The following is a 12830-nucleotide window of genomic DNA, read 5'->3' on the forward strand; positions in this document are numbered from 1 at the left end:
TGATAAGAGTATTTGTTATAACAGTATCTAGGTCACAAAACTTACCTCGACATAATTATATGGGAACAATCCAACCCGTCCATGGATTTCGCCTTCGTACCAATTGTTATCTATCTGACGTCTCACATGTATAATATCACCTTTTCTGAAGCTCAATTCTCTTGACGTCTGACCATTGAATGTGTATAATGCTCTAGCAATAACCCTATCTGTCTCATCGTAGCGATTCAGAGGCACGACCGTTTTCTGTGAAGGCATGAAGTTGTCTTGATGACGTCTACTCTGCATGTCTTGCAGTTCCTGTATAAAAAAACATATTTCGTTTTATAGCGTAATTAAAATTAAAAATTAAACATATATGGTAATGCATGCTAAACAATGGAAGAGTTTTAGAATTTTGATAAAATGCCAATGAGTACAGCCGAAAATGTTACATAGCACGTTAATATAGAGAAACAAACGGTTATGTCCACTCGTATATGACCTTAATAGATGCATCGAACGCTTGTATGTCGATGTCGTGATAGTCATTCTCCTGAAAATTAACGATACCTCTTGCAATTAAAATTGAACACTATTCTTCTAAATAAACTACATAGAACGATAGGCAAACGTAAACAATGATATAGGAAGTTATTATTAAAATTACGATTATGTGGCATTATAGATTCCCATACGTGACTGTGATTGATGCATATATAAGTGTAGTATTTAATATTAAATTAATAATTCATAAAAATACCTGAATGCGCCGTACTAATAAACTACCTAACGCGAACTGATTTTATCTTGAACTGAGGCTCTAGTTCATATTTTCCGTGATAATCGGCAACAAAAGAATTTATAATGGAAGCTGATCTATAGTATGAATGGAATGCTGTTGAATTTGACAATTTGTTTACCGATTTTGCTTACTCAAGGCTTTTTGACTCAAGGCTAATAACCAGTTATGTATTATGTATTACGTATTTATAGCTGTTTATTAAGAAAAACTTATATATACGATTTTTATGGTCATACGAAATATGCGATGTAACATTCATTGATTGTTTGACATTTCAGGAATGTAGTATATGTATATGTATACATGTCACATTCCCCCACAAAACCCCTATAGGCTAATTCAGATCGAACACATGGTCGACAGTGAAAATGAACATTGTGAGATTTCCACACTGAAATGCATTATTTTTCAAAATTTCGCTGACACTCTTGAAAATATGGTCGTTTACTGATATGAAATAATTGATGTTTTTTTCTATTATGTTTGATATATAGTAAGGTATTGGATGGCAAGATGAAGAACATTTTAATCGTTTATTATTGTACATATTCGCAGTAGAATGTTTAGTTGATACGTTAGGTATGACGTTATAAGATTCTGTTATCAGTAAAACTCGAGACGTGACCTCTCATTCCTTGGATACCTCATATAAGTAGTAGTTATTGCAATATATTACAATGTTTTGTCTCAACTGTACTAAAGATGCTTATGTTAGCGTGCCACTAGTTCCTTCTATGCGACGAATAGTAGATATAATCATCATTAATAGAAACAAATATGAAATAGATCATCGCAATTACAATTTCTAATTATGGTGCATTTTTTCAAGAGGTATTATTAAAACTGTTCCAAGTTGATGTCTTCTACTTCTTTCGGGTTAATTTATAGCTTAAAATACATTTTCAAATTATGCACTGTAATAAAATTCCTCACATAACGGTGTTGTGGCCATCTAAATGTATGCTCCAGATCTTTCATTATAATGGGACACTTAAATACCTTGATAAAAGCACAACGTAATACGATACCGTCCTTTATTCAACTACACACGAAATTAACATAGTTGCCAAGTTACCAGCTAGAAAAAACATATAGAATTATGTCTCTATGCAAGCAAATAATAAAAATATTATTAAAAAAATTTAAATTTATTTATATTATTACAATCGAATTGTTTTACATGACGTAAAATAGTTTTGTAAAATATAATTTTCTGCTCTCCCAAAATATACAAAATATAACTTTAATTTCTCTAATTATATAGGTACTCCAGTGAATTTACACTTAAAGGTCCTACACAGAATGACAACTAACTGCATAACTCGTACCTATTATTATATTAAAAACGTGACCTATATATATTTAAGATTTAGATTTATAAGAGTTAAAGTTTTCTACGTAATTATATGGTTCGTATTGATCAAACTAAACAGCGTGTGGGTTCCGTAAATAGATTAAACATTATCTAAGCACAGTTTACTGGCACGATAATCGTTGTTTTCCGCTCACTCATTCTCTTTGGAATTTTATCACGAAAATCGTTGGTATTTTATGTGAAAGACTTTCTCCTGACTTCATGTTCATTTTTATTAGATTTGCTTTTAATACAATCCCTTTATTTTCTTTAGTTTTCGTTCTAATACAAAAAAGGTCTGTTTTTCTTTTAGATCTTTTCTTATCACAGAGTGTATTTTCATACAATACTAATCGACTTCAACACCTTTTAAACACACCTTCGTTTTCATATTTTGTATTAAGATTATGGACATTATTGGTATCGGCGTTCGACAGGATATAAGATCAGTGGAAACTATCAAAATCTTATTTTGTTAAAGTTATTATTTTGCCTTCTAAAACAGTCATACCTGTAGATATTTGTTCCGTCTCTGTTCCCTATACAGCTGTTTCATATGCTCCGCCTGCTGTCTCGCCAGCTCGCGTTCCGGCACGAGGGGCAAGGGGTCGTGCCGGACGGGACATCGGTAGTGGATGTTCACGTCACTCTCCACGTAGCGGCGGCTCGGAGATTCTGAAACGAATACAAATGTTAGTATTTTATTGTTTAGATTGCTTCTAATTTAATATAGATATATCCGCTTAGTGTGAATAAAAACAAGTGGATCATAATTCGTGGATGTAAACAATCAAAATAAGATAAAATAAATAATTACATAATGAAGATATCGTAGGTATTTTCAGTAATTTTATACTGTAACAACTTTATCTTTAAAACAGTTCAATAAATGCTGTCTGGCGGACCGAAAACAAATCCAGATTAGGCAATAAATTTCATAATGATTACAAGAAAGCCTAATAAAAAAGATACTTTACGTCATTAATGAATTACTTAGAAGATAGTGAAAGTATGGAACGGAAATATCGGCGATCGGTGCTGTAATAGCCAACATCGATATTTAGATTGGTTATGTGACGATACGTAATAAAATAACACATCATGTAAACCGGTTTGAGTACTACGATAACAACTACGTCGGAAGTAGGTCGGAACGAAAGGCTTGACACGCTGTTGAATCTTGCTGTTTGATCTAACGCTGTTTATATTAAAAGTGAATTTGACGGTTCTTTGAGATTCTGTTTTTTTGGTATTATCTAGCCCGTTATGGATATCTAGCTATTCATAATTTTCATTTTAAAATGTATGTTACTAGGTTAAGAAACAAATGACATCATGTTATAGGAATTTTATCGTTAATAAATTAATATACAATGAATTTTCCCGAATTATGATAATAAGCGTAGAAAATAGAACATGTAAGTCCATAATATTACGATAGTTATTAATTAGCATAAAATCTTGAGTATGCAAGGCAACCCTTGAACATTATCTACTTACGAAGACGGCGATAGTTATATGGCTTTATAACGTACTTTTCATCAAAATCGGTTATATATTACGCAAGTTAAATGATTTTTAAAATAGCTTAAATCATTAAAAAATAACATTTTATACTTTAATAATATGGGTCTGTTTACGAAATACTTTTACAGATTATTATGAACCACATTACTAGAATTAGGAAGCTAAATCTCGCATTGCTAATACCAAAGATATAAATTTGCTAATTTCATTTGCATGACCTCGAAATACATTAAAAATTAAACATAGAATTATTAAAAACTAATTCAATAATTCTAATGATATTTGGGTTAACTTCCCTTTTCAAGAGCTTCGAGTTTAAGAACACTAGATATCTCGACACACATCCGAAACTGGCATCGTCTATTTATAATATTTATCGTGATTGCATAAAGTACCTACTCTTTTACATAAATATTGTTTTCTCTAATCAGGGACTGGAACGAAAACGGTAATTGCAAGTTTTTCTTATATAAAAGGAAATCCCTTTACATTTGTCCACTACTCGTGAACTTTCTCTGAGTAGGTATTTCTAGCACGTGCTCACTTACATAAACACGAGTTTCTCGCATCAAGTACTTGAAATGAACGTGTATGGAAATCGTTAAACACATTAACTATTAAATGAAGTCTCAAAACGCCTACGAAAGCTGTTCTATTATTATGGGTATTTCTTGACAATAAGAACCATCAAAACTCAATAAATTGGATATTATTAACACAAACTACTATGCTTCCATACTTTAATATTAATATTTTATAGATTAGACTGCGTATTTTGTTCAATTAATTTAACTATATAAAAATTATTCTGCATGAGAATGTTTTGAATGCCTTTATAAAGCTTCTTTTAAATTATATCGTAATAGGTAGAGCTAAAGGAAAAAATCAATTAAATAAAATAAATTCGTAATATAAATCCGTTTTACCAAATGAGATATTGTTTATTGATTACGATTTTAAGATATTACTTTGAAATTTTGTATTTCAGTTCTATACAACCGTTTGAGGAAACAGAGGTTTGTTGACTGCAGGGTGGACTTGAGTATCATCATCATCATCCGCCCTTGTATATTGCCACTGCAGGGACACTGGCCACTTATGGGTTCAAGCCATAATCCATCACGGTGGCTGCGAGTTGGCAGATGCCACATATTTTTGAACTTTTGATCTGGACATACAGGTTCGTTTACGATGATTTCCTTCGCCGTTTCGAGCAGTGGTGATATGGATATAGTCCGGATAAATTGATAAATCAATCCTCCACTGAGCCTCAATTACTTTATAAGAATATTTTTGTGATAGCAACTCTAATTGCTTAATATTAAGTCAAAGTATCGTGGTTTAATGTTTCAAGTTTGAAATATAAATTACTTCTCACGATTATTTTAAAGGTATATAGTTGAGTATATTGGAGGATCTATAATAATAACATGACGGTTATTTCTTAAGATGAAGCGTTTCTAACTCATTTCATTTTACTTCGGAAAAAACTCAAAATGAGTTATTGCAATGTTCACGATTAAAGTTTCTTAGATACTTATATTCTGGAGGAAGTATCTGAATCAAAGTTCCTTTTTCTTTCAATTTGAAATTTTTTGCATTTTGTTTTTATATAAAAACTCTTTCAAATTTAGAAATCAGATTCTTTAAGCCAACTTCTTTAACCGGAGAAAGTACATCGATTCGACGCGTATTTTTCAATCAACTTAGTTCTGGATTACACAATTTGTCTTTAACGACCTAGATTGCCCTTTTCATTAAAACCTTGCGTAAACCTGTTTTTAGTTAAACCTTCTCGATCATACATGAAAAAAATATTAAGACAACTATAATAATTAGAATATAAATTAAAATGTTAATATGTGTATGTACGGAAATAAATGATGACGATTACATAGGTACTTGTATATTAAAAAAAGTCACTTAAACAAACCGTTTGACGCGATCTTTTTTATCTGTTTCAGTATTCCCATTTCAATAAATCACCAGTTCACAATACAATCACTTATAGTCCGTCCGGTCTGTTTGTCACCGGGCCGATGACTGACGGAGTGATTACGTGAAACACTTTCATCCTCTCCCGCCAGAAGTTAATCGTGTCGCCATCGAGCATCAAGCGTTTATGGTTTTATTTTCACGTCAAACATTTGCTAAAGGCTGGTACATGCGAAGCGATTATCGTCAGCTATCAAATAGGTTTTACTGCTGAATTGTGCTTTTATTTGACTGCCGCGCAAATAAATCGCTTTAAATCATAACCGAAAATGAAAGATAATTTGATAAAAGCTTATGTTCTTATAAATAACGTTTTGTTTATTAGCAGTTTTGAACATTAGCAACCAACCTAAGAATGAGTTATAGTAACTGGCGGTCATTATTTCATCAAATTAAATTCAAAGGTCAATTTTTTTTGAGACTGCTTGGTATAAACTATAGTTTTGAGTGGTATGAATTGTTTTAAAAATGTCAGGATATGTTTTAAAAATGCGTTTTTATGAAAAATGTTTACATGAGAAATTTTGAAAGAATAGAAAAAATTTGATCACGAGGCAGGATTCGAACCTGCGTATCTTGCCTAACCGTAGGCAAGATACGCAGGTTCGAATCCTGCCTCGTGATCAAATTTTTTCTATTCTTTCAAAATTTCTCATTTATAAAGCATTTCAATGCTATAAAACTAAAAATTAAATGTTTACATATAAACGTATTAACGTAGCAATAATAAAGTTATCATTATTCATATTGATACATACATAAGTTTAAGGAATGTGGACATGAAATCGCTTAGTATTGTATTTATCAAAAGATAATGTGCATTGTTTACGATATCACAGTGCAGCAATCTTGGATATTAGCTGATAGTTAAGGGGCAACACATTAAATAGTGATTATACCTTCTCTATTTATAAATAAAAATATCGAAATATCCATGAAAATTACTACTAACCGATATGATGTCGTGTTACATCGATATATTACTCTATACAACACACGTTATCTCGCAAAAAATAAATGGAATTTCGATAATCATAGAAGGATGAAATTTTGGTTATATTTTTATATGATACACATCATATTTAGCCAATTATAATAATGTATGTCTGAACAAAAAAAAAAAAAAGTATAGCGTAAAGTAGAGACAAATAAAATGCTCACTGTACCAGGTAAACAGTTCACTAATTTTGTAAGATTTGTTTAGAGACGTTCCCTGCTAAAGGATAAGGAGATACAATTTACTTCGACGTGAATGTTTATTGATTAGAGACTGAATGATAACGATCACGCAACAATAAGGGCGCACTTACTAAATGGCAGTGGAGCGTATACATCTGGATATTTGTCTGTCCTGTTGCCCCAGTTTGTGAAATCGTGTAGCGTATGCCGGTGTGGGCTTACTACGATTTTACCCGTCTTTTCACGTAAAACTACATTTTTCGTAATATTTTCACCCTCTTGATCGAGTTTCGATTTGTTATCTCCAGATATAGGTTCCGATTCATTTGGAAAATGAAGTGTGTGTCGTTGTAAGTTTACTGTCGTTTCGGCATTTTCACTCAGAGTTACTTCCTCAATACTCTTTTTATCTTCAAGATCCAACCTAGATGATGTATTCTCAGATGAAAATTGTACACCATTTTGATTTTTATTGAATGATATATAATTGCTGGAGGAATTTGATGATAAGGAATCTCGGTGACTAATAGAACTTGAATTATCGAGAAGTTGTTGAAACTTATAATCATCGGTTTGTGTTGTAGGATCATTTCTTGTATCTTTTAACGATTCACAAGTAACCACATACTTAGTGATAACGATTGTACCAATATTTTGCTCAACACGCTCATGACTTGTCACACTTTCTGTGTCACTTTTCACTACCGAGTCGTTTGGAGTACTTTCTTTAGAAAAATATGCACCGTCATTTTGACTCGTTTCTTCTGGTTCTTCAGTATCATCGTAGAGTAAGTTTTTCTTGACGTATTTATTTAACGCTAACAAGGATTTCGATAAAGATCCCGATAATGGAACATCACTATAAAATCCGTCGTCATCGCGCACATAATTTGCACTCACACTATTGTGTCGGTCACTCGAATTCATTTTGACGTCTTATTTCATTGCACTGCTTGGCTAGACTTTAACACGGATAGCGCGAAATAAACCCGGTCGAGTAGATAGCGATTATCAGTAATACGTAGGTTAGATAGTGTCAAGTGATAAGTTTTAACACAACAAGAAACTATTTATTTATTATATTTCCGCCGAATAGAACCGATCTCAATAAGGAAGCGTGGCGAACTATTTACGAAAGACTGCCTCAGCGACCTTAAACTCTGACGAATTCAGTGACGTAAATATCTTGTCGGCCTTTAATGATCTTGATAGTAGATGTAGATAGTAATTATTATTTGCTATAACACTAAGAATATATTGGTCAAAACCACACACATTAACTTCTAAAGTAAGAATAGACAGTTCAATAGTAATGTAACAAAGACTATTGTTTCATTCTTATGGTATATAATAAGGGGTAATTAAGTGCCGACTAGGAAATTTTCTTGGTACCTGGTATTATACACCTTTCAATTATTGTACTATACGAAAATATCATTAATTGGATTGAGGTTACTTATTATAATATTTACTGAATTAGAGGATTTAATTGCTATTTCGATTATTATAGCTTATAAATAATAAAAACAATTATTGGAATTTTACAATCCATTAAAATTATACAATAATGAAAATTGTGAATGTTACATGCTATTTATTTTATTTAAAAGAATACAATTAAATGAAAAATTTACCTGAATCGGAGATGCTGCTATGTTGCATTCGTCGCGGTGGTTCCGGGGCAGAATCGTTTTCTATCAGAATATAATAAAATATGATGGTGTGGTTGAAAAACATGTTTCAAAAATAATTTTTAAATAAAGCTTGTAAGAGATATACCGTAACGCTTATAAGCAGTACTTTCTAATAAACTTTATGGCAATCTCTATAAATAAAACTAAATGAAATGAAATAAAAAGAACACATTGATTAACTCCAAAATTAAACAGTAACTGCATTATAATTCAAAATGAATCAAAAGTGTAAAATAAAATGAAAATATTAACCTTTAAAGGTGACTGTGTTTCGTGGTGTGACAAACGATGCTAGTTTGTAGGGCCACTCAGCTGGTGGTGGGCGGGGTGGGGCACGAGGTGGCTCATAGCGGCTGATCGGTCGGTGAACTGATGGGTCAAACTGCTGACCCTCATTTGTATCACTTTTTAAAATAGAATTTAGTTTCAGCGGCTCCTTGACAACTGATTTTTTTATTTTCTTTTTTATAGGCGATAATCTACCTTCAACGTAAGTTTTCGGGTCCGTAATAGATCTATTGTTATCACTTGGTTTTGGATATTGATGTGCTATCCAAGAACCTTCTAAGTATGGTGCTATATCTTTTAGTTCACTCACATCAGGGGCAGAATTGTATATTTGACCTAGAATTGACATAACTTCAAATCTTTTCCGAATTCTTTCTACTTCTCCAGGCCGACATTCAAACGCTTCTTCAGCTGATCGAGAACGTGGAGTAGTACGCCTACGTAGGGCGGCTAATTTTGATATAATGTCAATATGAGGCATAAAGCGGTTTTTAGACCTAAGAGGTACTCGCGCTACTGTAAGTGATGCTTTACATGCTTCGCTTTGTTTCCCAAATTTTTCTGTGCAAAGGCAGTTTTTAAAATCATTGCTAGTTATTTCTGGGTCACTACGATGTCGCCTTAATCCTCCAACCGTGGAGGGTGAATCAAAACGTCGTGCTAGACGGCGAACTTCCCCAACACGCGCCAGTTTAAAGTAAGCTCGCCAATATCGTTCCGGATCGGGCGACGGGCTTCGACTTCGCCAGATTGTCTCGTCACTAGAGCAACATAGCGTGTCAGGCGTACGTCGATCGTTTATGTATAACTCGGAGTAAGGCGAAGGTGATCTTGAATGTAGGTCAGGTTTTAAAGGCAAAGATAAAAACTTATTTTTCTCGCTTTCGCCAAAAAGTTCCTTAATGTTTGTACATGATTGTGAATGTGGTAATTGTTCTTTATTTATTTCTGGCAAAGTTTTATTCGTTTGAGATGCTTTGTTTTCCGTACTATTTAAAACACTGTCTTTAGGAGGCGTATTTTGAACAGATTCAAAATATTCCACCTTTTTTTGGACCTCTTTTTTTGGTGCAATATATATTACTGTTGTGTTAGATATGTCAGAACCACCTGTCTCTGTTTCGCTGGCAGATGATTGAGTAGGCTCTTCCTTTTCTGATGCATATATAACATGTCTTTTATGGTCTACTAATTTATTTAAAGTGGTATTATTTGTATCTTTATTGTTTGTTATTTGGATTAATGATTCATCATTTCTTTCATTCTTTTTAGGTTCATTATTTATTAGTTGATTGGTGGGTTCTTTGTTGATTCTTTTTATAACTTCTTTACTCAATGTTTGAGATATCATTTTCTTTTCATTTTCACTAAGTACCATTTGCATTTTATTAACATTATTCTTAATTTCTTTGTCCGATGAAATGGGACAAATTCCAGCGATTGATTCTGATTTGGTAATTTCTTTTATCTTTGGAGAATGAGTACTGTTTAACGAGTTACACCTGACATGTAAATTTGAGTTAAAGTTGTTTCTCTCTCCTTTGACTTCTACGGTATATTTGTCAAAATTTTTATTAGATTTAGACTCTAATTCTTTGCTATAAATAGCATTGAGCTGGTCTTTTAATGCATTTACTTGATCTAATGATAAACTACTCCAAAGACTATTACCTATGCCTATTTTCTTTCTTAGATCACCAATAGTTAGTTCTTTACTTTGTTTTATGCGTTGACCATTTGAGCTACGTTTAATGGGCTCATTTTCATTATTTTTTTTGTTTATGCTAAATGCTGTTTCTGCAACACTTGTCCCTCTCCATAGAGGTTTATATACGTCTTTCAATAAATATTGGTCTGAGTCATGAGAATCGTGAAAAGATTTCTGTAGAAGGTCATCTTTTAGATCTTCAACTGATTTTTCTTTCACTTTAAGACCTCTTTCTTTATCACAATTCCATCGAAAATCTTTGACATCCCTCGGATAAAACAAGAAGTCCTTTTCATTCTGAGCAATTTTAAGCTTTTCATATAAATTGTTTAGTTCCTCTTCAGCTCTTTCTATTGCACGAATTTTTTTCCATCTATCAAAGTCAATAATTTCTTCGTCTTTTTTTCTGTGGCGCAAATCGTGTATAGAAGTTGATTTCTCAAGCTCACCAACCCTTTCAAGATAAGTGTAATATCTATTTAATTCACGAAACCTCTCAGATCTTTTTTTTGCATTTTGTATATCATACATATACTCTTCATACTCTGGATCATTACAATGAGCAATTGTGTCACTTTTAGATTTAGCTTTGAGTGGCGGTAATATATCTGCCTTATTAGAACTATCAACACTACGTGGCCTTGGTTCCAACATACTTTTGTGTTGTGTTTTAGTGCTGTGGATTCTTCTATATGATGGTGATCGTATTGGCATCGGAGAGGTAGAATGACTTCTGCTTTTATTAATAGATTGTTTCGTAACTTTCGGTGAAACGGGTCTTGAAGTTTGTGAAAAGAAAATTGTAGATGGTTGCGAGTGGTCTTGATCACCTGTTTCAGAAGCAAGACATTCACGCAAAAAATGATTACCATGAGGTGAAAGAGGGCGAATGATTTCTCCTGATGGTGCTGGTCCTTTATTTACATTTTTGTTCAGCGCATAAAATGCCTTTCTCTGTGGTTTTGTATAAATAATACTATGTGGACTGGTTGCCTCTCTTAACGAAGTGCAATGTCCGATTTTTGGAGCTTCAGCATTATCTTTTCTATGAAATATAACAATAGGTGATTTAGGTCGGCATGTTTGAGAAAAATATAATTTGTTTGCTGGTGGTTCACTTTTACTTCTTACTGTAGATAATGATGAAGTGGATCCAAATTGATCACTATAATTTACTAAACTTTCAAATTTTCGAATTGTTCCATCCATCCTACCTGGCCAAGATATAGACCGTGGGCTTTGACTTCTGATAGGACTTGAAGTTTTATCCCACATTTTAAATTTTGAAAGAGATACGGGCTTTCGGTGTATCAAATATGTATTTAAAGCACTTGGTAGAGCATTCGTATTATAATCTGAGTGTGATAGAAAATATTGTGCTTTTTCTTTAACGTTACTTTTCACATTTGTATCTACGACTAGTGGAAAATTAACATTTCTACAAAACAAGTTTTGGAAAAATGAATTTGTCATGACGGCATCGTGTGTATTTTTAATTTCTTTAGAGCTTATACTTTTAGGATTTTCTAGCTTCTTTATATCACATAGATCACCTCCAAATTGGCTACTACATGTGACTCTATCATACATTTCGTTATCATTATAAATTGTTAAATCCTTTTTTCTAGTTTCCTTTACAGATTTCTGTGGTGTATAATGTTTACTTTTATTTAATTGACCACAATTAGCACTTTTAGGTTTTATAGTAATAGTTTCCAGCGATTTTTTGTTTTTGAGATGATTCATTGATGGGGATTTTGTATTTGCTGGTGACTTTTTGATCATTGAGCAAATGTTCGATGATGATTTGGAAATATTCGAAATTATTTTTACTTTGGATTGCCGATCGTCCTTTTTATTTACCAAACAAGGCGTGGATTGGGCGTAAGCATTCACAAATTTGAGTTTTTGTATTTTTTCCGAGGTGCGGACCATATCGCGACTTTTATGTATTACACCCAATGGTGTGGGTGATTTCGTAGTAGTAATTGTGGGTTTACTGTTTGTTACTGTCCTTGATGAAGCGGCTTTTACTTTTTCTGCATTTTTAATTCTTAATTTGGATATATCTATTCTTTCATTTCTTTTTTGTGAACCCCAAAGCTTATCAATAGGTGTAACTTTATCTAATATATTTGTTATAGGTGTTTTTCTACCTGCTCCACCTTCAATCACCACTGAAGACCCTGCGTATCGACTGCGATATGTGTTGTATTGTATAGGGGACATGGTCTTTCTTGGCGAGCCAAAGCTACTTGTACCAACTGCTTTACTGTCCATAGTTTTATTTTGAGATTTCTG

At 32.8% G+C, this 12830-nt stretch overlaps 1 protein-coding gene across 1 annotated transcript in view; it reads right to left on the minus strand.

The window, feature by feature from the left end:
• Nucleotides 1–12830, minus strand: part of LOC119838284 — a 58284-nt gene that overhangs the window by 4099 nt on the left and 41355 nt on the right. Inside the window, exons 13-17 of the mRNA XM_038364151.1 lie at nt 8786–12827; nt 8474–8533; nt 2650–2813; nt 485–535; nt 46–300 (exon numbers count right to left, since the gene is read on the minus strand). Coding sequence (XP_038220079.1) covers nt 46–300; nt 485–535; nt 2650–2813; nt 8474–8533; nt 8786–12827 — 4572 coding nt within the window. The remainder of the gene's footprint in view (nt 1–45; nt 301–484; nt 536–2649; nt 2814–8473; nt 8534–8785; nt 12828–12830) is intronic.

This window comes from Zerene cesonia, unplaced genomic scaffold (assembly GCF_012273895.1).
Source record: "Zerene cesonia ecotype Mississippi unplaced genomic scaffold, Zerene_cesonia_1.1 Zces_u002, whole genome shotgun sequence".
Lineage (NCBI taxonomy): Eukaryota > Metazoa > Arthropoda > Insecta > Lepidoptera > Pieridae > Zerene > Zerene cesonia.